The following is a 24,483-nucleotide window of genomic DNA, read 5'->3' as shown; positions in this document are numbered from 1 at the left end:
ATGCACAAAACTTTCTTTATTCTGAGATGATCCCAATACTAAAATCCATATGGAACATGAAGAATGGGATAGTTCTTTTCTTCACTCCTTTGATTTTTCTTCCACTCCCAGTGGTCATCAACACAAGGGTATGTATCAAATGAAATTTCCACAAATGTTTAATTTAGCACTTGAATTAAATTACACTTGTGTTATTACTTCTATTAAGTCACTTTTGTATGCTTTTGTCTTGAGGTTATAATTGTTAGTTTTTATGCACCTGTTAAACACTGCATATATAAACACTGTTTAGTACAAATTCTGTTTAATACATAGATACTACATTCATACACTGAGGCCTCCATGTACAATAATTCAATGTGCCTCAAATTTGTTTTTTTAACCCTTTGTCATTGTGTATGTTCAGGCGTGGGAACACATAAGTCTAAATTCCTGACTCAGAGTCAATGTGTTGTGGTCATGACCCTCATGTGCATATTTTAGACCGTGCTCATATTAACTACTCCCATTGACATAAAGATCAAAAATCACTTCTTGAAAAAAATTCCTTATTGTCAGGATTATACTCTCAAAAATAGTTAGGTTTTTTGCAATGATACCATAGAAGAATCACTTTTGGTTCCCTAAAGGACCTTTCAGTGAATTCTGATTAGTGTAAAGAAATTTGTAACAATCTAAAGAAATTCTTTCCTGTATAAAGAGACTCCTGTCCAATGGAAAGGTTCTGGGAATGTTAAAGGTTGTTCCTGGAACAACTGATGCCAATAAAGAACCTTTATTTTTAATAGTGTTAACAAAAAATAATATTTAACATATTAAACAGGGATCTAAAACTACAATGGGGTCAAGGCGACAAAATAATAAACATAAATCAAAGAGCACTTCACTAAAATCAGTAAATTTGCAGTCGCAACTTTTTATTTTATTTTGAAAACTACTTTATACAGATAATCAAAAACAGATGTCCTTCCATTCATTGAATTACAAAATACACTTTAAATACATTTCGAATCATGCTGAATAACATGAGCACCACTGTTGTTAAAATACTAGGACACCCTGTAATTTATTTTATTAATTTAAAAAAGGTAATAACTTCAATAAAATACAGTATTTGGAAGAAAATGTTTTTACTTTTTGTCATGCTAATGCATTCCCCAATATGATCATGATGATCATGCTTATTATAGCTAAGCTCTAAGTATGAGCCAGATTGACAATTAATTTGTTACATTTCATCTTTCCTTTTCCATTTCCCAAGCAAAAGATCATATCAAATACGAAACATTCTGAGAAAATAAATAAATAATAATATGCATCACAAAATGGTTGCAAATAAGGATGAGGCGGTATCTAAGCAGTTTAGATTTACACAAACTCAAAACTGGAAACAGGAACTGAACAGAACAATCAGGTTAAACACACTGAGAACTGACAACGAACAGAAGAAAACACTGGGGATAAATACACTGAAACTAACCAATAAACCAAAGGAACAGCAGGTGCAAACACTAACAAAACCATGAGAAAATAGAGAAAATAAATGGATCTGGAAACAGTGAAAACTCAAAGTCCAACTAAAGCATATGCAAAACACAGATACCCATAACAAAATGTCTAGAATCATACTAGCATGTGGTTTTAAAAAGAGCACGTTTCCATCTTCCAGGAGGCCAGCTGTGCCTATGTGATCATACTGATGGCAGTTTACTGGTGTACTGAGGCTCTTCCTTTAGCTGTCACTTCACTGCTACCTGCTGTCCTCTTCCCCATGCTTGGCATCATGCAGTCCAAAATGGTAAGTTGGTTTCAGTGTTTCCAGTTAAGAAAGGCATAAAATTCATTAGAGATGAAAAAAGCACACATCAAAAAGCTAAGGCTCCATTTTGTTTCTCTAGGTGTGTATGCAATACCTGAAGGACACTAACATGCTGTTTGTGGGTGGACTAATGGTCGCTGTGGCAGTTGAGCACTGGAACCTGCACAAACGCATTGCCCTTCGAGTGCTTCTCATTGTTGGGGTGCGCCCAGCACTGTAAGTTAAACCCTGTTATGGGTACCATCATTGATATGTTGTGAAATCCTATCTTTGCTTTTTATGCTCACATTCTGATTGCTTCCTTTGTATTAATGCAGCCTGATGCTGGGCTTCATGGGGGTGACAGCTTTCCTCTCCATGTGGATCAGTAACACGGCTACTACGGCCATGATGGTCCCCATAGTGCAGGCTGTGCTGGAACAGCTGAACAAACAGGAGACAGAGTCGTCACAGACGACCTGTGGTGAGGAACGGCCCCAGGCCCCTGAGGCGGAATACAAACAGACAGCAAAAGACAGAGACTCAGAAGGTAAGGCAAAGAATTGTTATGAGGTCCATGCAATAAGAGGTATTTTAGAAGTACATATACTACTGTTCAAGTTTGGGGTCAGTGAGAATTAAAAAAAAACTAAAGAAATAAATTAAAGCTCACAATAACTCACAATAGTGATTACTGATTATAGTTAATTCTCTTATTGTTTTTTTTATTTTAAACAAACAAATTCTATTCATCAAAAAATTCTGAAAACAACAACAAAAATTGCATTATGGTATCCACTAAAATCAGCACATTTTCAACATTAAAGGAACTGTTTCTTGAGCACCAAATCAGCAAAAAAAACTTCTAGGTGACTTATTTTAAAAACATCCAAATAACTTACTGACCTCAAACCTTTGAACTGTAGGTTATGAGAGTAATGTATCATGTTTTTTAAACTATTATCCCCCAGGGGCTTTTTTTCTCACCTTCTCATGAACTCCAAATATTTGAACAGTACAGTTTTCATATCAAGACGCAAGTTTATTTTTTGGATCAAGTATCATAATTCTTTATGTGCATTCCCTATTTCTTAGTGGTGCTACGCATGCTGGATGTCTCACCAGAGGCCAAACAAAAGGAATCAGCCGAGAAGCGGTTCATGGCTAAAGGAATGACTCTGTGTGTGTGTTATGCGGCAAGTGTTGGGGGAACTGCCACACTCACTGGCACTGGACCGAACCTAGTACTGAAGGGTCAGATGAACCAGTGAGTACTGAATAAAAACTTCACTTCTAATATTTTGTTTCAAGAAACTGAACCATTTTATTTATTACCCTCAGATTATTTCCTGATAATGGTGATGTCATCAACTTTGCCTCATGGTTTGGGTTTGCCTTCCCCAACATGATCATCATGCTGACGATAGCTTGGCTGTATCTTCAGTTCATTTTCATAGGATTCAAGTATGTAGATAATTGATTTGTTACATTTCATATTTTCTTTTTCCACTTCTTTAATGAAGTGCTTCAATCATGTCTCCAGCATTAGGAAGACATGGGGATGTGGAGCGGTAAAGTCAGAGAAGGACATAGCCGCCTATAACGTGATCCGGGAGCAGCATCTTCAGCTGGGACCGATGTGTTTTGGCGAACTCAGCGTTCTGGCTCTCTTCAGTTTGCTCATAGCACTGTGGTTTACTCGAGATCCTGGATTTGTAACAGGCTGGGCAACACACACCTTTAACATTGAAGCAGAGTATGATTTACACTACAGGCTTAGATCAATGAATTTATTGCAAAAGTGCAATTTATTAAAGTCACTAAACATGTTAATAAAGTAAATTATTAAATAAAAATATGTATATTCATATTTAACTAGAGTATGTATGCAGGTATTATTCCAAAAATACTGGAATAATAAGATGACTTTTTTTGGTGTTTAATATTCCGTTCATTTAGATATGTGACAGATGCTACAGTTGCAGTCTTCATTGCCCTGTTGCTCTTCATTCTGCCATCTAAACCACCCCGGCTTTGCTTCTGGTCATCAACTGGCTCTGAAACTGGTGAGAAGGATTTTACACAATGAAACGCTCTACAAAGAAGACTCTGAGAGTTTTGATCTATTGTTCTTGTTTGGATTGACTCGCTGTACTTTGTATATTAATTTACAGATCCTCAACCCTATTGTGCGCCCAGTCCAGCCCTGCTCTCCTGGAAAGTAGCTCAAAAGAAGTTACCCTGGAACATAGTTTTGCTCCTAGGTGGAGGATTTGCATTGGCCAAAGGTAGCGAGGTGAGAACACTCGATGAAAAAGGAATGTCTCAATGTCATAGTTATTGTGTTTCTTTAAACTGCTGTGAAGATAATCATTTAAATTGTGGCTGTGGCTTTTTTTGTGAAAATGGCTTCTGAAGTGTGCAAACAGTTTTCAGAAATTTTTGAGAGAAGATTTATTCAAACATACTTCAATTACAGGATAAATAAAATTACGGTGTGTTTATAATAGTGCATCTATTTAACACTACATTTACAATAATGGCAATATGCTTAGAAATCAGTCACATTAGTGAAATTTAGCAGAGAAAAGGGCTGTACTGTCTGACTATACGGCCATTAACAAAAGCCAGAGAAGCCACAGAAGCTGGAGATGGATGCAAAGATGAGAAAATTCTTTATCAGGCAGATCAAGCTCACTGTTCATGATGCACAAAATATAGGAAGAAAATTCCAAACGCAGAGGGTGAGGGGTTTAAATTAATGTATCTTTGAGGGGAACTGACTTATCTTTGGAAAATTTTAGATGATATTTTCTTTTTATCTTATCTCCGTATGATGCATATTTAAAAGCGCAGCGCTGCTTTGTTTAAAGTGGTGAAGGAAATGTGGTATCACTGCTTTTTTTATCATCATTTAAATTCTGGTGAATTATGGGGAAGTTGTGGCCTAATGGTTATAGAGTTTGATTCCTAACTCTAAGGTTGTGGGTTCGAGTCTCGGGCCAGCAATACCATGACTGAGGTGCCCTTGAGCAAGGCATGAACCCCCAACTGCTCCCCGGACACCCCAGCATAAAAAATGGCTCTTCACGGTCTGTGTGTGTTCACTGCTGTGTGTGTGCACTTTGGATGGATTAAATGCAGAGCACGAATTCTGAGTATGGGTCACCATACTTGGCTACGTCACTAATTTGCATTTTCATTCAGTCCGTCTGCTGTTTTTGTTTTGTTCCGTTCAGATGTTTTATGTCGCATTTCACAAAATGTTAGACCATTCTGCTTTTGCTATAAATTAAAAACAATATATACAATCTAATTTACATCAAAAACTGCTCAAGCAATATGCATGTTTGTTTGGATCGTGATTAAAATGCATCTGATTAATATAAAGGGACAGTCAGGGAAAAACTACGATAAACTGTCAAAAGAAAAGGGAGATAATAATAATAATAATAAAAACATGACTAATTAGCTAAAACGTATTGATTTTAGCTAATTAGTCATTTTCTTTATTTACTCCATTTGTAAGATGAATCTGACTTCATATTTTTCTTTTGTATCTCAGGAGTCAGGTCTGTCCAGATGGATGGGAAACCAGTTGACTCCTCTGCATAGTATCCCTCCCTGGGCCATTGTCATCATCCTGTGCCTCTTGATTGCCATTTTCACCGAGTGTACCAGCAATGTTGCCACAGCTACCTTATTTCTTCCTGTCCTTGCTTCTATGGTAAGACTGGTATAGAAAACCTGTAAAGGTCTAATATTTACCAAATAATAGATGCTCAGAAGATGAGAAAAAAATCTAGAATTAAATATGATAATCATATCTGTATGCATCATTTTTAGGCAGGTGCTTAAATTCTTGAAATAGCATCAGCTGTGAAGAGTATTGCTCACCAGCTGTGCAAAGCTTCACTGAAACGTCAGCCTCCGTGCAGACATGACTCACAGTTTGTTATAATCTTTAAGAATTACAGCCCAATTACAGACACTTTGTGATGAGCTTAGAAAACATGCAGTTAGATCAGAGACATATGAGTCAGCGCTGTCCACAATTAAATCTTGTTTTCTGCTTTATAAGTACATCAGACATTTCTGTTTCTGTTTCGCAGTCTCAATCGGTTGGAATCAACCCTCTTTACATCATGGTGCCATGCACGCTCAGTGCCTCCTTTGCATTCATGTTACCTGTGGCAACTCCACCAAACGCTATAGTCTTTTCCTACGGATACCTCAAGGTTTCAGACATGGTGAGTTTCAGAATCTGGCAACCAATTTTATTCCAGACAGAAAAAAAGGGTTCCCTGGTGTTCCCAGCCCAAGTGGAAATTTCAGCCTATTTCTATATTCAAAGTGTGTTTAAAAACTCATCATAATACAGAAGAACCAGTTTACAAGATCAGCTGCCAGACATCAATCATTTATAAGCAGTTATGTTAGTGACGTAGCATTGTTAAAACAATTATGGCCCCACATATAGACAAACCACAAGTCATTTTACCACATCTAAAAGATTTCCCTTCGCAGCTGCTCCAGTGACCAATAAACTCACTCAATCTTTAACTTTTTTTTTTCTCAGGCAAAAACTGGCATGATGATGAATATCATAGGGATCTTCTGCATCACCTTATCCATCAACACCTGGGGCAGGGCCATGTTCAACCTAGACTCTTTCCCTGCATGGGCCAACCAAACAGTAATATGACAGACACTAGGCCAAATGGATACCAGCAAGCTGCTTAATTTCTTCGCATCATTCTCATAAATGTCGTGGATCAAAGCTGCAGCAGAGAGAAAATGGAATCTGTCATGCCTTGCAGGACTATTTTGCACACTCATAACCTCTTTCAGACCTACAGTAACTAAGCACCAGGATATACTACAGTATGTTCAAATGTTTGGGGCTCTTACAATTTTTTAATGTTTTTGAAATCTCTTATGCTCATCAAAAATGCATTAAAATCTGATAAAAAAATACAGTAAGAATAATATTATGAAATAGTTTTCTAATTAATGTTAATAATATTGTGAAATAGTTTTTGCAACAAAATGACCATTTTATATTTTAATATATATTAAAATGTAATTTATTACTGTAATGGCAAAGCTGGATTTTCTAGCAGCCATTACTCCAGTCTTCAGTGTCACACAGTCCTTCAGAAATCATTCTAATATGCTGATTTCTTATTATTATCATTGTTGAAAACAGCTGTGCTGCTTAATATGTCTGTTGAAACCATGTTTGTTTGATTCTTTGATGAATAGAAAAGGGTGAATTTTACTTACCCCAAACTTTTGAACACTAGTGTACATGGTCATAACATTTTGCAACCCAACTTTATCAACCAAATATGCATGTCAGATGTTTCAATCATCGAAACAATCAAATGTTTCAAACATTTCATATATTCACAAACATTGCTTTAGATGGCATGATTATCTGATAACAGTAGACTAAACGATGACCCAGAAGAAAAAAACATATTGTGGATGTTCGTTCCAATTATAATTAATCATTTGAAATTCTCTGGGATAAACCTGAATGAGATGTGAAAGCCTCACCAACAACTGCCTTAAATCTCAGGGCATTAAACTAGTAAGACACATCACGGGCAATTTCCTAGATTCAATTCTGCAAATACCTCATGGTTTTGACACATGAAATAGTCCTAGTTCATAACAGGTATGCTGAAACATTTGAACATGTATAAATTATAAATATATAATTTATAGTGTTAAACGCCACAAACTGCATGAATAATGCATTATTACATCACTGGAGAAGTGCAATTTTAAAATGTAAATTTTTCCTTGTATTAATGCAACAACTGATTTTCTTTTGTTTTATGTGAGTGTGTTTTGTTTTGGGCCATCAAACTATTGTATTCTCTCTAAACAGAGTTAAAATATGCAACTTTAATACTATGTGTACATCTACGTTTTATAGTTCCAGTCTGTACCTATAGCATCAAAATGACTTTCTTTAGAAATATTTCTAAAATGAAAATAATGCACAATTGGAAAGTGTATGACATTAACGCACAGGCAGGGATGGTCTCTCAGAGTTTAATGCACATTACCAGTGTGGTGTGCGAGTTCACTGATACACTGTATCACATTTTATTTGACTAAATACTACAATGCTTACTGAAACATTATTTTGCAATTTTGGAGAAATTATACAAATAAAAAAAATAATAATGCTGTTTATGAAAAATAAAGCACTTACAGTATAGTACAGTATAGGGCATGTGATCGGAATATGTCCTGAAACTGCTCTTCTATTATGTTAAAGAGATCAAATTGAATAAAACTGTAGAAAACCTTTCCCTGCATTATGTTTATTAATGTGGATGAAATACTGCGTTCCCAGAGTGCTGTATCAAGTCACCTCAGTGGGAAGTCTGTGGGAAGGAAAAAGTGTGGCAAAAAACACTGCACAACGAGAAGAGGTGACCGGACCCTGAGGAAGATTGTGGACTGAGTCTGGAGTAGAAACATCCAGAGCCACCGTGCACAGGCGTGGGCTACAGGTGCCGCATTCCCCAGATCAAGCCACTTTTGAACCAGAAACAGCGGCAGAAGCGCCTGACCTGGGCTACAGAGAAGCAGCACTGGACTGTTGCTCAGTGGTCCAAAGTACTTTTTTTGGATGAAAGCAAATTTTGTATGTCATTCGGAAATCAAGGTGCCAGAGTCTGGAGGAAGACTGGGGAGAAGGAAATGCCAAATTCCCTGAAGTCCAGTGTCAAGGACCCACAGTCAGTGATGGTCTGGGGTGCCATGCCAGCTGCTGGTGTTGGTCCACTGTGTTTTCTCAAGGGCAGGGTCAATGCAGCTAGCTATCAGGAGATTTTGGAGCACTTCATGCCTCCCTCTGCTGAAAAGCTTTATAGAGATGAAGATTTCGTTTTTCAGCACGACCTGGCACCTGCTCACAGTGCCAAAACCACTGGTAAATGGTTTACTGACCATGGTATTACTGTTCTCAATTGGCCTGCCACCTCTCCTGACCTGAACCCCATAGAGAATCTGTGGGATATTGTGAAGAGAAAGTTGAGAGACGCAAGACCCAACACTCTGGATGAGCTTAAGGCCACTATCGAAGCTTCCTGAGCCTCCACAACACCTCAGCAGTGCCACAGGCTGATTGCCTCCATGCCACGCCGCATTGAAGCAGTCATTTCTGCAAAAGGATTCTCGACCAAGTATTGAGTGCATAACTGAACATAATTATTTGAAGGTTGACTTTCTTTGTATTAAAAACACTTTTCCTTTATTGGTTGGATGAAATATGCTAATTTTTTTAGATAGGAATTTTGGATTTTCATGAGCTGTATGCCAAAATCATCAGTATTAAAACAATAAAACCTGAAATATTTCAGTTGGTGTGCAATGAATCTAACATATATGAAAGTTTATTTTTTATCATTACATTATGGAAAATAATGAACTTTTATCACAATATGCTAATTTTTTTAGAAGGACCTGTATCATGCTGGTATATGAAGATGCAGAAAAACTGACAGCTGTTGTTTTAAAATAACTTCAACTTTGTACATCAAGTAAACTAAAACTACAACTTTCATTAAGCTCAAGAAGTTTCATTATGTTCAAAGTGATTCCGCCAGTACAAATTAAATGTGAAGCAAAAACTATTTGGGGAAACAACATGGCACAGAAGCAATGACAGTGTACTATAAACACTGAGTCCTATAAAATAGCTCAGCTGACTCTCGCTCATGCGAGCAGAGCCAGAAATGCCCATTGTCACTTAAAAATAAAATTAAAATGCCAGTCTGTAATGGAAAAACAAAGCAAACGGATTTTCCCAAAAGTGCAGTATCAAATCCTTAGTGTTTCAACTTGCCTGGAGCACAATAAAAGCATTTTTCCGCATGACGGATCAGTACAGGAAATAAAACTTCAAGACTGACAATTCAATATATTTTTTTATTCATAGTTTTCCTTCCAGAAAACTTGGGCATACGGTTCCCGCTTGGATATTTTAGAAACTTAATAATAACAATCTAGGAATTTCTAGATTGGTTTTTCATTTATATTTTTTTGCAATCAAACTATAGTAATCTCTCTATGTTTTTGTCATTTAACAGAGTTTACAGTTGTTAAATATGCAACTTCAATATTCTGTGTACATACAGTAGAGACCACATAAGGGAGTTTTGTTTTGTGACAACCTAAAGAGAACAAATACAGAACATTCTCTATGGTTATTTTTACGGTTTTATTTTATAACCAAAATGTTCTGGGTACCAAAAGTTGTTAGCTGGGCTGAGTCTCCTTTCCTTGAAAATAAAGTGTGGGAAAGCCCTGGACTCGAGCAGGAACATGATGTACACTTACAATTAATGTCAAAAGAAAGCAGGGGGTTCCACACAAAAAGGGTAGAAAGCGGTGAAATCAGTAAGCTCTTGGTGAAGACTTTAAAAGTCAATGTTGTACTTGTTGTGACTGTGACTCTCAATGAAAATCTTTAAGGTCAAGCTAAATCCTAAGGGGAGACAGCGCTGCACCACTGCAAATCCACCTGATGATTTCATAAACCTGGCAAGGTCAGAAGCACTGGATTAATGATAGTTCACGATCTTGTGGAGACAAAAGACTAGACTTCACAACCATGTATTTACAGTCTCCAGTAAGCGGCCACACAGCAACCCCATAGCGCATAATAATCCTCAATTGCTGAGGTATGACCAGGTTAAAACCTCATTATAATTTCTTACAACTGTTGCAATAACTACAGAGGAATGTTGCAATTTTGGTTAGGTTTAGATCACGTGCATGATGCCAAATGCACCAAACAAAGAAATCGTTCTTAAAAATACACAGTCACACATAAATTATAATCTCTGTCATGAAACAAAGCGATAAAATTGAATTACAGAAAAAAGGTCCCCAAAAAGGTCTGCCATTCACCACAGAATGCCTGTTTTCTATTTAAGAAATTAAATTGTTATAGGCCTAACAAGTAAGCATCTAACAAGCGGTTGGGTGTGCAGTGACACTGTGATCACTATGATCTTAGAACAGATATAATTACAGTGCCGTTTTCTGCTTTTCGGCAACTTCAACACCCACTCATTATCCATCTGAACCAAAAGCGCATATACCTCAGCCTCCAATTTGACTGTAAACATATGAGAGCCCAAAAATATAGTAAGAAAAAAAATGTTCATTTTTGCTTGGAAGTTATTCTTGTAAAAGACCTTTTGTTGAACTAAGTGAATATGGTTAACTTTTATTCTCCCTTTATGGTTAACTCTTTCGGGATAATAATATGTTGGATAAAAAGATAATTCATTTACATCTAGCCAGTATTAGTGTCACAAAGAAGTATATGTGGTGGAGACTGGGTCACAACGGGAGTTTCCACAAGGGCCAATGTATAGCATCTATAAGATTTTGAAGGAAAAGGTACAAGTATCTATAGCAGGCTGTAATAAAACTAAAATAAGCTCTAAATATTATAAAAAGCTTTTTAATGGCAGGTTCCATTGTAACAACATCCATTGGTAAGATCAAAACTTTTTCTTTTTCTTTTTTTCTGAGCAGTAGTGGAAATGCCCAATATCCTTTTTTGTAGTCAATACTTACATGTAGTCAAGGTATGTGCTAAAATAGAAAATACTTAAATCAACCGCAGTGAAATCTTTACCGGAACAAAAATCCAAGTATTCAAACTCTTAGAATTTTAGAACAAACAACGCCACCAGTTGGCGACATTAGGAACTGCAGCAGCAGCAGTGTGTGTGTCCATGAGCAGCAGTGTTTGGCTGAACATAGCAACCGATTAAAAATATCAAATGTCATTTTTGCACCATCATGAGGATAGTGTTCAATAAACCATGGGATTTAATACTTTACTGGATATCGAAAGATACAACAAGCAAATGCTTTGAGGACTTGCTTTTTTATATTGAAAGCTATTATAACAACATATTCATTTAAACTGGGGTGCACACTGAGACACCTACACGATGTGAGCCCTGCCACAAACCCTTGTGTTCTACCCCTTACTTTGTTGTGTGTGATCTGCTCTGTGTTTCAGTATTTCTGCGCGTGTTGATTTGAGCAGAAGAAGGGGTTCCTATCAAACAAACTTGTTTTTCTACTTTTCACTAAAACCTTACGATAGAGATTAATCTGGGTGATAAACAAATACTGAAACCACTAGTTTAAGAAACATATATTAATTATTAATATATGTGAGGATCGATCCTCTCGCCTTTCGCCATACAACAGTATCAACAGTCAGTATTAATATTTCACGATCGATCCACCCATTCGACGTCAGCTGGATTGGATTTGAACTGTGACTCATTTATTGTGACCACCATAAACGGTCGAATCAGAACTACAGAGATAAGAACAGCTTTCTAAAGGCACGTGTTCCAGGTTCTGCTTCAGTTATAGCTCTGTATCTGATATATCAAACCATTTGTCAGGATGAACGAACCAGAAAACACATCCAGATGTCAAGGGTGCCTGAACTGTTTTCGTTTTTTACCTGTACACATTTCAAGAGAAATTGTAAACTTATGCTCACTAGCTCTGCCTGTGGTAAGTACAGTACGTCCTTGTTTTATTTTATGGTTTAATCGTTCAACTTAATGTTTAGAATTGTTCTACGAAAATTTTTATTTTTAACCAGTATTTAATTTTGTACAGTCCATCAATTTAGCGTCCATAAATGTGAAGTGTGTCTTTTTGAGCGCTGTTTAGTTATGTCAGAGGTGTCCCATCCATCAATCAAGAGTTTAGTTCCCTAATATAGATCTGAAGCAGCTAAGCAAGATGTTCAAGATCATTAGAAACTTCCTGAAATCTTAAAAAAAAAAAAAAAAAAAAAAAATCTTTAGCCTATACAAAACAATATTTTGAGCTTTAACTGAGCCAGCATCACAGAAATGGCATGCTTTGCTATTCACTGACCATGTCACCCATGTCTCTGTTGTTTCTTCTTATAGTTTTTGTCCTATCTTTTCGACTATTTGATTATTTTTGTAAGCACTGTGTTCTGTGGGCACCTGGGAAAAGTAGAGCTTGATGGTGTGACTCTTGCCACAGCTGTGAGTTTTATATATCTACTGTATCTCCTCTTTATATATATACATGTATATATATATATATATATATATATATATATACATGTATATATATATATATATATATATATATATATATATATATATATATATATATATATATATTTAAGCGATTAATGAGGGTTCATTGTGTTTTTCACCTACAGGTCATCAGTGTTATGGGTATTGGTATTGGTTATGGCTTGTCCGCAGCATGTGACACACTGATTTCTCAGGTATAAATTAATTTTCATGTACATTCAACACATACACAAATAGAACCTTTTAATTTTTTTAATACATTGTTTTTCTGTCTTTTGCAGGCTTTTGGAGCTGGTAACTTGCATCTAGTTGGTCTTATAACTCAGAAAGCCATTTTAATTCTGCTGCTCGCATGTTTGCCATGCTGTGCATTTCTTATCAATACAGAGTCAATATTACTGCTTGTAGGGCAAAGCCCAGAGGTTGCCAGGTGAGCACTATTCAAGATTGTAATTAGCATATTGGCACATGCTGACTCTGAAATAAAAGGAGAATGCATGCAATAACATCCTTCAATAATAGCTTTATGGAACATATTCATGTGCTCAACAGGAAATAGTTATTAAAGAATCAAAAGGCTAAAACAATAACTGTTATTCTGTTTCAGAGTATCTCAGCTGTATGTGAACATATTTTTGCCTGGTCTTCCGGTATGTACTTCCATTATCTAGAAAAGTGATCCCCACTTCAATGTTATACACACTCTTATTTTGTCATGTCTCAAATCTACTAAACGCTTAAAAGAAAGGCTCTCCTTTTTGGTCTAATGGTTGTTATTTCGTAGATTTTGTGACTAAAATTAGATTTTTTTTCTTGATTTAAAGTGTTTAGGTGCTCTCAGTGTAGAAAAATAACACTGTTATGTTTGTCTCAGGCTGCTTTCGTGTTCATTATTGAAGCAAAATATCTACAGAATCAGGTATGAGAAAGACATTAAAACGTAATGCTCTGTGAAAGCATGAATGTGAAATTTAATGAAATCTCTCATTACAGGGAATTATTTGGCCGCTGGTCATTACTGGCGTAGTGGCAAATCTCCTAAATGCTTTAATCAACTATATCTTCCTCTTTGTCCTGGACCTGGGTGTTCCGTGAGTTTCCATGATATTTGCTGTTAAACTAAAGTACAGAAAGTAACTCGGGAACTTACCCACCATGTGCAATTCATCTGCAGTGGATCAGCAGCTGCTAATACAATCTCACAGTACAGTTTGGCGATCATATTGTTTATCTACATCCGATGCATGGGCCTTCATAAGGATACTTGGCCTGGTAAGCTGGTGAGAAATCTGTTATTATACAGTAGGTCCTCTCTCCAAGCTGATCCAGTTGACAGATACATTAAAGCATTTCTTTATTGCTGTATAGGTTGGTCGATGGACTGTTTGCAGGAGTGGGACTCATTCATCCATCTGGCCATTCCAAGTATGCTCATGATGTGTGCAGAGTGGTGGACTTATGAGATTGGAGGACTGCTGTCAGGTTGGAGAATGCACACTTGTCAAACTGTTATACAACATTTTTAAGAATATGTCTAGTCATTTGTTTGGTATTATTCGAGTTGATATTGGAGTTGAATAGACCGCAACTTACAGGATGTGGAATTGGAATGACAGAAAGAAGTAAATACATTATCATTTTTTAGCAATTATGACTTTAATATGTTAATAAACTTTAATATTAATAAGTGTTCTTATATAAAGTATATGATAAACCTACTATAAAAATGACTTTTTAGAAATAAAATGCTTTTAAAATATGTAACTGTACGTCAGCTTCGATAGCCTTGTGGGCAGTGCGTCGACATACAGCACCGTTGTTCACTTCCTGTCAGTTCGGATCTGTCCTATCACAACAAAAAACTAAAATGCAAATAATAATTTTGGCTTTATTTTTATTTTCTTTGATTATTAGTATATTAAAATGTGTCTGACTGCTTACAGTATGTGTATGATAACATAAAATAAGTTTTTGTTTACATAATATGTGTGTGTACTGTGTGTATTTATTATGTATATATAAAGACACACACATACAATATATATTAAGAAAATATTTACATTTATACATTGATATATTCATATTCTTATATTTTATATTATATAAAAAATATACTTAATATATAAACGTATAATATTTTTCTAAAATATATAAATGCATGTGTTTGCATTTGTATATACGTAATAAATACACACAGTATACACAGATGTATTATGTAAACAAAAACTTTTATTTTGGATGTGATTAATCGCAATTAATCATTTGACAGCAACTACATAAAATTGATATAACAAGATGTATTTTTAAAACTACTCTTACAGTAAACTAATTTATGAATGAATGTGATCTAAATTTATCAAAAAAGGAATCACTCCAAAGAGCTTGAAATTATATGTGACACCCTAATGAAGACTTGTTAACTACAATTCGTTAGTAAACTTGTGTGTGTGTTTTTTTTTTTTTTTTGTAAAGTCATATGAATAAAGGCTTTTTAAATTTTTACTATAATTTCTAGTGCTTTGAAGTGTATTGGTTTTTTTTTTAATTTAGAAATCCCACATCCAGAAAGCACTGATTTATGGACATTATACTGCAGCAGCATTTTTTGCATATTTTTGATGTATGAGTTAAATTTAATTCTACTTTTTGAATTCTGCATCCATTTAAATTCAGATTTGACTCAAAATGAACCCTGTTCCTAATCTTTTATTATTATTTTTATTTTTTATTTTAGGTCTGATAAGTGAGGTGGAGCTCGGAGCACAGTCAGTTGTGTATGGACTAGCGAATATTGCATATATGGTAAATATTTATTAGTGGGAAAGTGTTTTATTTCAAGGTGCATGAACACTTAGTCAGTGGCTTGTGTTCAGTTCCCTATAGGGTTCAGTGTAGCTGGCAATGTGAGGGTGGGCAATGCCATGGGAGCAGGAGATGTTGCCCAAGCCAAGCTCTCTGCCAAACTCTCTATGATTTGTGCAGGTAATACTAAGAAAGAACAAAGATTTTAGATTCCACTTACACAAATCATTACTTTATGCCTGTATACATCACTAGCTAGTACTGTAAATTATTTTTATACCATGCTAATATTCTACTGATTAATGTGGAAAATATTTGATTGCATTTTATTTTCAGTCTCTGTTGCAGTGGTTTTGGCAACTGTCGTTGGTTCCTCAAGGAATGTAATTGGTTATATCTTCACAAATGACAAGTGAGTGTTCTTCCATATTTAAAAACATTTGCATAATTATTTCTCCTAACATCACTAGTACTAAAGCGGCAACTCTAGAATGAACTCTGCTCATGTAATACTTTAAATATGTACTTTATGTATTTAATGCATTTCAAAATCTTTAGTTTAACATTAGTACCGATGCAAACATTATATTTGCATCTATAATTAACATAATATTAACCTGCTTTGAAAAAGGAATAAAATCATTTAAAGCCACAAAATTCAAAGCCTCAAAGTAATAAAATATGTCAAACTGATACTTTTGAAAACAGCATTTTGCGAAAAACAAGACTAATATTGAGGCAAATGTTTTCTTCCTCTCACAGAGACATCACAATGAGGGTTGCCACGGTAATGGTTTTATTCGCTCCGTTCCATCTTCTTGACGCCACAGCGGTAAGTCATTAGCAGAGTAGTGTTAGAGCACTCACAGCCCTCATTAGTGTTAATAACAAAACTGACAACACCAACACACTGATCAGAAAAGTTGAGTTCAAACCTTTATTATACTGAATGTTATTCCTTATACTCAAACACATCTGAAACTTATGGAAGCCCATTTCCGCCACTAAATAAGAAATAAAACAAGGTCATTGCAACTTATTTTTTTCTCATAATTGTGTAATACAAATTCTCAATTCTGAATTTTTTTTCTCAGAATTGGGAGATATGAACTCACAGTTCTGAGCATAAAAGAAAGTCAGAATTGCGAGATATAAAGTCACAGTTACCTTCTTATTTTTTTTTTATTTAGTTGCGGAAACGGGCTTCCATAGAGACACTGCATATGGTCATCCAGGAAGAAAATATTAATGACTATTTCTTCCTTCAAACCAACCAGGCAGCAAGTGGCAGTATAGTGAAAGCTCTGGGCAAGCAGAAGATTGGGGCAGTCTGCAACCTTGTTGGATATTATGCTGTTGGCTTTCCTATTGGAATATCCCTGATGTTTGCTGCGAAATGGGGAATTTTTGGTGAGGCATATATATATATATATATATATATATATATATATATATATAATAAATGAAAATAAATATATATTTAAATATTGTTAAATATTGTTTAGTTTTTTTTTTTTTTACTGTTAAATATAATTTATCTTTATTAGTAGTATGCTTATATATTATAGGTAATTAATGAATTCAGAACTTTTCATCTTAATACTAATAAATTGTGTGTTTATAACAAAAATAATATGTATTTAATATTTATAATTTATATTAAATGTACATTAGAAATAGAATTTAAAATATGTTTATATGACTTCATATATTTATTACATTTAAAAGAAAAACACTAATAATAGTACATTATATTTGAAAATATTTCTAATTTAAATTAAAATACAAATACAGATCAAAATATAATTTGATATATTTTATAATGACATTTATTATTATTTATTATATATGTATTTTGTTCATGTTTCACTCTGTCTTGCATTCTATGTACCGTATTTTTCGGACTATAAGTCATACCTGAGTATAAGTCGCATCAGTCCAAAAATACGTCATGACGAGGAAAAAACATATAAGTCGCACTGGACTAGTGATCGACCGATATTTTATAACCGATACCGATCCGATTATTTGTATGTTTATGTACCCGATAACCGATATGCAGAACCGATATTTATTTACTGTTATACATCTGTTTCTGACAATTATTACAACACAAATGAGCTGAAAAAAAACATTTTATTTATAACAATCACACCCTCCTTGCATACAAAAAAAAACATTATATTTATACACAAATAAATAGTTTTGCCCTGTAAGCCTGCTTCCTTCAAAAATGTTATGCATTGGCCGTGCTTGAGGCTTCCTAATCATCAACCCAGTCAGGTGCTGAGCAATATGAACGAACTTTTTTACTTTTTTTCTATATAAAGTTAAACAGCACTTGTCAGTTGGCATTTTATGATCTAGATTCAATCTAACGTTAGATCATGAAATGCCAACTGACAAAGTGCTGTTTAACTATAATTTAATCAACCGCGATCGCGTATGGAGATAATAAATAATTAATTTCCACAAAGCGGTATATGTAGCCTATATGTGTATTAGCGAAATAATTGTTATGTAGTAAATGATAATATAATCTAGGGTGTTTAAACAAGATAATCTTGTCAAAAGTTTCATTCAGTGGCATTGCTTGAGGCTTCCTGATCATTAACCCAGTCAGGTGCTGAGCAATATGAACGAACTTTTTTCCCCGAGACTATATAAAGTTAAACAGCACTTGTCAGTCGGCATTTTATGATCTAAATTTAATCTAACGTTAAATCATGAAATGCCAACTGACAAAGTGCTGTTTGACTATAACTTAATCAACCGCGATCGCGCATGGAGATAATAAATAATTAATTTCCACAAAGCGGTAGGCTATATTTATATGTGTATTAGCGAAATAATTGTTATGTAGTAAATGATAATATAATCTAGGGTGTTTAAACAAGATAATCTTGTCAAAAGTTTCATTCAGTGGCCGTCCTTAAGCCTCCAGATCATCCGTCAGTTGCTAAGCAATATGAACAAACTTTCTCTTCTAGACTAATGGTGAGCAAATACAACAGATAGAGAATTAAATTCAACGCTTTTATTTTCAACATGCACTCATTCATGTCTGTTTTATTTAATTTGTGTAAAGATACGTCTTTATTGGGGCAGGACATGATGAATTATACTACGTGACTCAATGAGTTCGTCTCAATTGTTTAGAAACAAGCTGCATAAATTAACTATATCAGGAATTTATGTCTCAGATCTCATTTGTGCATGTCTGTTATGTTAAATAAAGTTGATTAATTAAAGCAAACCAAGTAGAACATATATTTACCTGTGCACTGAGTTGTTGTTGACTGATCTCCTCAGACGCCCGGGCTGCAATAGCGGAAATCTCAAAACGGCCACAAGATGGCGCCGTAAATCGGCGAATCCGATATTACAAAACCGATACCCGATTATGGAAAAATGCTTAAATATCGGGAAAAATATCGGTAAACAGATACATCGGTCGATCACTACACTGGACTATAAGTCGCATTTATTTAGAACCAAGAACCAAGAGAAAACATTACCGTCTACAGCCGCGAGAGGGCGCTCTATGCTGATCTGTGTAGACTACAGGAGCACTGAGCAGCATAGAGCGCCCTCTCGCGGCTGTAGACGGTAATGTTTTCTCTTGGTTCATGTCAAATTAATTTTGATAAATAAGTCGCACCTGACTATAAGTCGCAGGACCTGCCAAACTATGAAAAAAAGTGTGATTTATTGTCTGGAAAATACGGTAATCCATTCCTCTAATCTTCTCAAGGTCTGTGGACTGGTCTGTTAATTTCCGTCTTTCTTCAGTCAGTGTTCCTCATCGCCCTTCTTCTCAAACTTAACTGGAAGAAAGCCTCTGAAGAGGTGAGGAATATAGAATTTCCTTCCATTAAAAGTAGATTTAGTCCTTTTACAGTGCACTTAAGTGAAACTTTTGACTGATCTACTGATGAACTCTTCAATTCCCAGGCACAGATCAGGGCTGGTGTACTGACGAGAGGGGCGGATGATGGTAATATGTTAGTTGTGACTAACAACTCAAGAAGTCTCATTTTATTTAATGAGGCGTGCTAATAAGGGTCATTTTCTTGACAGGTGCGCATGAGGATGGCGGATATATTGAAGGCTGTGATGCGAATAATACCACAGACATGGATGGGGTAGTAATTGCGGAGACTGAAACACTAGTTGCTACAGTGAGGGTGCAGCTGCCATTGAGTGTGTTAGTGCTGCGCCGCGGTCTGGCTCTGGCAACTATGCTTGCGCTCCTAGCTGCTGGACTCTCCGTTAGGTTCTTTCTAAAGAGATGATGTTAGAACAGCTGAAGGATTGGTACTGGGGAAATGTTAGAGTGTCTTAAAGCAGATAAAGAGTCCAGCTATTGCGTGTCTGGGTGCTACCCAAAAGCAACCAGTGTGTTTTGTACTGTATCTACAGGACAGAAGAGGCATGTCAGGCACAAAGCAGAGCAACTTTCTGGGATGTCAGTCATTGTCCAGGCATTAAATATCCACTCACTGTTTTGTTTACATGACATTGGCCATGTCATTTTGTACTTACTCCTTTTGTATTTATTTATTTTTTAATATGTTGTTTACTCAAACAAAAACGACTTGTACAATCCCGAGTCCTGCAATAAATCCAGCATATAAGGCTATGCTCTCAGTCCCACATGCTCTCACGTCTTTATCATCTCATGAATTTATATTAAGCTAACATTTTGCCACAAACACAAATGACAAACATTTCAGGAACCTTTTTAAGTGAATGCTATTTCATGGGCTGAAAGTTGTAATGCAGTAAAATCTAGTTTTTGCATGCTGGTGCAAAAAAGTAGATAGAGAAAGCCAGTGTAATAAGGATACTGAATTAAAATTCAGTATCCTTATTAATAAAATAATGCAGTTTTTATTATAAATGATTTGTTATGCATATAATTCATGTGTACTCATAAAATTAATTTAAACATAAAACCAGTCATTAAGATCTCAGCCTCAGCAAACAATAATGATCCAATCAGTTCCCATTGGAGAAAATCAAGTCCCACCCAACATTTTTTTTTTCTTTTGGTTCAAAAACATTAAACTCAGACATATGTTGCAATATGGAAGAAAACATTAGTTTCGTGTAGACTGAGACCGTGCCACATTGCAATTATGATTTCACACTGGACCAACATGCAAGGATCTAGCATGTGTTTTCTTTATATACCTGGCTTTGAATATAGCTGATATAGAAAAATAATCCCAGACACTCTATGTAATGGGAAAATTATTTATTGACCCAGGGATTTCATTTGTGATAAGTTGCTCTAAGTCAGCTATGTGCAATCTTTTGCAGCTATTTGGAAGTATGAATTAAATGTAACTTTTTACAATAATAATATCTAACTGCTCAGCACAGGGCATGTGTGTTTTTTATATGTCTTGTTCAATTTAAATGATGTCACTGACTTTACCAGTTCAAATGAAACAACCCCTCTAATATTACTCTTTGCTCCCAGCAGCTGAACTAGCTGAACCTTCCACACCTGACACTTATCTGAAAACAGCCCAGAGTCACAATCACGTCAGACTGTTTAACCAGGAAAAATCACATGATTAGTTAATCTTAATGGCCTATAGGTGGATTGAACATTTACATACAGTATAACAAGCTAGCAACAAAAAATGTGACAGCAGAGCTGTGGAGAGGCATATCGACATGTGAATATATATTAGTAGGCTTAGGATGGAGCGTTAGTATTTCGGACGGACAAAATATGATTGGAAAAAGGATGATCTAAATATGAAGTTGAATTTCTTTTAACTTAAACACTGTGTTTTTAGAATGCTATGTTGAAACATGCCCATCTATTGCATTTTTTACACAGAAAACAACTGTAAAAAGCAGCACAGTGGATTTCATAAGTGTATTCTGAGTGAACAGCCCCTTGTTTCTTTCACAGGACCTTGCACATGATATGTAATTCCAAAAGTGTGGTGCTTAAATTAAGCGAAGTTCAACTTTTAAAAAGCATGTCTCTAGACCATGCTATTTTTTGTTTTTTATTCGACTAGCCTACAACTCACACTTTTAAACACAAAAACATGTTCCGTTTGAACAGCCCCTTAATATAGGCAGGCAGGATTCCTTAGGAAGGTCCCGCATGCAATTGACAACATTTGCTTCGAGTCTCCATAATACAGATTTCTCAATATATGACAGCGGCTTTGAAGAATGTCTTCTTTTTGGCAGCATTTCTCCAGCTGCCTGACTAGAAATGTCAACGGAAGAGATTATATGACTGTGTTACTGGGGAACAGACCTTTTCCTGCTAAGCTTCTCGATATTCTTACTACATGGCCTAATGCTGTGGACAAAACAAGTGCACACAGAATAAAATATAAACATGTCTAGGTCACAATATACAGCCTGAGATCAATGTGAAAATGCTTCTACTTTTCTAATTCAATACAATTTCTTCATTACCTCTCATGTTCACAGCATAGAGATATTCACGGTGAATCTATCTGAGGTCCAGGTTTCAAACGATACTCACGGACTAGATGGGAGTGACTGTGGTCAAGTTTGAGTCCAAAGTAAAATTTGCACCTGCACCATAAGACACCTCAGGTAAAGGCACAGTGAGATGGACAGCTATCCCAGCAGCTAGGATGAGAAGAGCAGCGAGGGTGGTCAGACCCCTCCTGAGGATCAGCTGAGAGGTAGAGAGCAGAACTGAGGGCTTTTCCTCCACTTGAGTCACGTCTGGCCCATCGTGCACCAAAGTATGGTTGAGCCCCTCATCCTGGTCTTGAGAGCTCACAACCACGTATCCATTCCCATTCTGAAACTAGAAGCATTTTCTCTGTCAACACAATGAGGTACAATTATGTTTTTGACCCCAGCTTTCATTATATGGACACAACTGTTGAAAATTCTTCATAATGTCTTAATCTCTTCTGTAAAATGCTAATAAACTTATAGATAGTTATCATAGGAACAATGAGGATGAGCAAATAACAATTTTTATTTTTGGTGAACCATCCCTTTAAAAGTGTATCTATGAATGTACAAATCAGCAGAGATCATTGAATGCATTACTTTTTTTAGCATGCTGTAATTATTATTATTATTTTAATTGTATTTTATTGTTTAATGCATTAAACTTCTAGTTCTTGTTGATAATTGAAAAAAAAACAACAAAGACAGAAAAAAAGACCTCTGCATTGAGCATCACCTGGTAGAAGCTGTTGCGATTGTTCGGAGTCATTGCTCTATTTGCCGCTCCATTTGAACTCTTTCCTGTACGCTCAATTGCCTTTAAAAGAGAAAGAAGCTCTTTTAGTCATCAACTCAGCACATGATCATGAGGAGTATAATTAGAAGAAAGGTGCCGTTTTAATAGACCTGAAATGCCTACCTCTTCTGTCATTTTCTTCCAGTTTAATTTAAAAATAGCCACAGTGAAAAAAATTGCTAGCAAAAATACTGCAATGAGGAGGCCCAGCCAAAAGCCTGAATAAATAATTGTAGATATTAAAAGGTTCACTCTAATCAAACACCAGTAATTGTGACAAGAGTCATTATGACACATTTAGACGAACCAGCAACTTGTAATTTAGCGGTGAACATCAGAACAATGCTTGATGGGAGTCCAATGCAGTAGTAGCCAAAGAGGTTAGCAATAGCGGCTATCTTCTGCTGCCCTGTGCCAAGAAGAATGCCCATGCCAACACACTGAAAGAAAAAAACTGTAGGACAGGAACTTGTAATGTACACAAACACACACGTACAAACTAACGAAGATGATATATTATATAATATAAACTTAATTTCTGCCAATATTGTCTGCTTGACTGTTTGAGGAGAACTGAACTGAGCTGGATGATGACATCGCTGAATCAACAATGAACTGACTTTAACTTTGTTAAATATTGTCCTTCTGCGTTATCAACACACAATTTTCCTGTTTAACACTGTAAAGCTGCTTTGGAACAATCTGTATTGTAAAAAAAGTACCATATTATAAATAAAGGTTATAATATGACTATAATAAAAAGACTTGAATATTCATTTTAATACAGTAATAGCACACAGGCACATATACATACTTACATTTAATTTCAGTTATTTCAGTCTTTTTTTGTTTTTTTTTTCAGCTTGAAATAACTAAGAACTAATGAATAGAAATTTATAGAAATATACAGCCATTAAAAATACATGACAAAACAAAAAAATTATTAAAACGATTTAAGTAAACTAAAAATGAACAAAAACATGATTTCTTTTATTGAAAATATAATTAAAATACATATAAAATAACTAAAATAAAATTGTATTTATACATTTTAAAAACTAAATATAAAATAATTAAAAATATAAAATATAACTTAAAATTTTAAAACTGCAACCAAGGCATTATAAGTTGGGCTTTTTTAGTTCAATTCATGATAAAAGTTGTAACTTTTAACTAAAAAGAAGGATTTTTATTCCTACACTCCTATACTTCTGCATTCATTCTCCCATTCATTTCAATACACTTCAATACAGGTGGTCCATTCTCCTTCCTTTATATACTGTCACTGGTAAAAATTCAGTTAAAGAACTCACCAGTATTCCATTAAAGAACTGAAGAGGGCAGTAGATGTTCAGTAGGTGAGACACAAGCTCCGCTATAGCCCTAAATATGACAAACATCACAAAACCTGCTGAAAACTGAAACGCAGCTGTTTTTGACATTGTTTCTATTTAATCTCAATTTTTAAT

At 35.3% G+C, this 24,483-nt stretch overlaps 3 protein-coding genes across 26 annotated transcripts in view; 2 read left to right on the top strand and 1 right to left on the bottom strand.

Moving 5' to 3' along the window:
- slc13a5b (solute carrier family 13 member 5b) lies at positions 1-8,028 on the top strand. Its single transcript, XM_052576417.1, has 12 exons — positions 1-128; positions 1,670-1,798; positions 1,899-2,035; positions 2,137-2,348; positions 2,894-3,065; positions 3,140-3,262; positions 3,342-3,554; positions 3,758-3,864; positions 3,973-4,094; positions 5,364-5,525; positions 5,911-6,048; positions 6,378-8,028. Exons 1-12 carry the CDS (start codon positions 27-29, stop codon positions 6,501-6,503), a joined length of 1,743 nt encoding a protein of 580 aa, XP_052432377.1. The 5' UTR covers positions 1-26; the 3' UTR covers positions 6,504-8,028.
- Positions 8,029-11,935: 3,907 nt separating this feature from the next.
- The window catches only part of slc47a3 (solute carrier family 47 member 3), a 19,082-nt gene continuing 6,534 nt past the window's right edge, over positions 11,936-24,483 (top strand). Inside the window, exons 1-17 of one of the 7 annotated variants that reach the window (XR_008157142.1) lie at positions 11,936-12,379; positions 12,787-12,888; positions 13,071-13,139; positions 13,227-13,375; positions 13,553-13,595; positions 13,820-13,864; positions 13,939-14,036; positions 14,120-14,217; positions 14,314-14,427; positions 15,680-15,747; positions 15,819-15,927; positions 16,084-16,159; positions 16,510-16,579; positions 17,025-17,157; positions 19,540-19,596; positions 19,702-19,744; positions 19,828-19,934. Coding sequence is in view for 4 of the 7 variants with exons in the window: in XM_052576418.1 (XP_052432378.1) it covers positions 12,266-12,379; positions 12,787-12,888; positions 13,071-13,139; positions 13,227-13,375; positions 13,553-13,595; positions 13,820-13,864; positions 13,939-14,036; positions 14,120-14,217; positions 14,314-14,427; positions 15,680-15,747; positions 15,819-15,927; positions 16,084-16,159; positions 16,510-16,579; positions 17,025-17,157; positions 19,502-19,596; positions 19,702-19,744; positions 19,828-20,042 (1,641 nt within the window). In the remaining 3 variants the exon portion in view is untranslated. Of the gene's footprint in view, positions 12,380-12,786; positions 12,889-13,070; positions 13,140-13,226; positions 13,376-13,552; positions 13,596-13,819; positions 13,865-13,938; positions 14,037-14,119; positions 14,218-14,313; positions 14,428-15,679; positions 15,748-15,818; positions 15,928-16,083; positions 16,160-16,509; positions 16,580-17,024; positions 17,158-19,501; positions 19,597-19,701; positions 19,745-19,827; positions 20,404-24,483 lie in introns of those variants that run through there. The other 6 variants (XM_052576418.1, XR_008157141.1, XM_052576419.1 and 3 more) reach the window with 6 other exon arrangements.
- Positions 20,993-24,483, bottom strand: part of LOC127972695 (multidrug and toxin extrusion protein 1) — a 21,659-nt gene continuing 18,168 nt past the window's right edge. For 11 of the 18 annotated variants that reach the window (XM_052576414.1, XM_052576416.1, XM_052576415.1 and 8 more), the window contains exons 13-17: positions 24,328-24,397; positions 23,322-23,454; positions 23,138-23,232; positions 22,955-23,035; positions 20,993-22,567 (exon numbers count right to left, since the gene is read on the bottom strand). In XM_052576414.1, coding sequence (XP_052432374.1) covers positions 22,277-22,567; positions 22,955-23,035; positions 23,138-23,232; positions 23,322-23,454; positions 24,328-24,397 — 670 coding nt within the window. In that variant the 3' untranslated portion in view covers positions 20,993-22,276. The remainder of the gene's footprint in view (positions 22,568-22,954; positions 23,036-23,137; positions 23,233-23,321; positions 23,455-24,327; positions 24,398-24,483) is intronic. The other 7 variants (XM_052576403.1, XM_052576408.1, XM_052576406.1 and 4 more) reach the window with 7 other exon arrangements.

Source organism: Carassius gibelio, chromosome B15 (genome assembly GCF_023724105.1).
Source record: "Carassius gibelio isolate Cgi1373 ecotype wild population from Czech Republic chromosome B15, carGib1.2-hapl.c, whole genome shotgun sequence".
Classification (NCBI taxonomy): Eukaryota; Metazoa; Chordata; class Actinopteri; order Cypriniformes; family Cyprinidae; genus Carassius; species Carassius gibelio.
Note: the sequence above shows the minus strand (reverse complement) of the source record. Positions and strands in the feature narration are given on the sequence as shown.

Coding starts and splice junctions, on each gene's coding strand:
- slc13a5b (XM_052576417.1), top strand. CDS start 27: ATGATCCCAATACTAAAATCCATATGGAACATGAAGAATGGGATAGTT. Junction 3,263..3,341: donor TTCATTTTCATAGGATTCAA/GTATGTAGATAA, acceptor TCATGTCTCCAG/CATTAGGAAGACATGGGGAT. Junction 3,865..3,972: donor ATCAACTGGCTCTGAAACTG/GTGAGAAGGATT, acceptor ATTAATTTACAG/ATCCTCAACCCTATTGTGCG.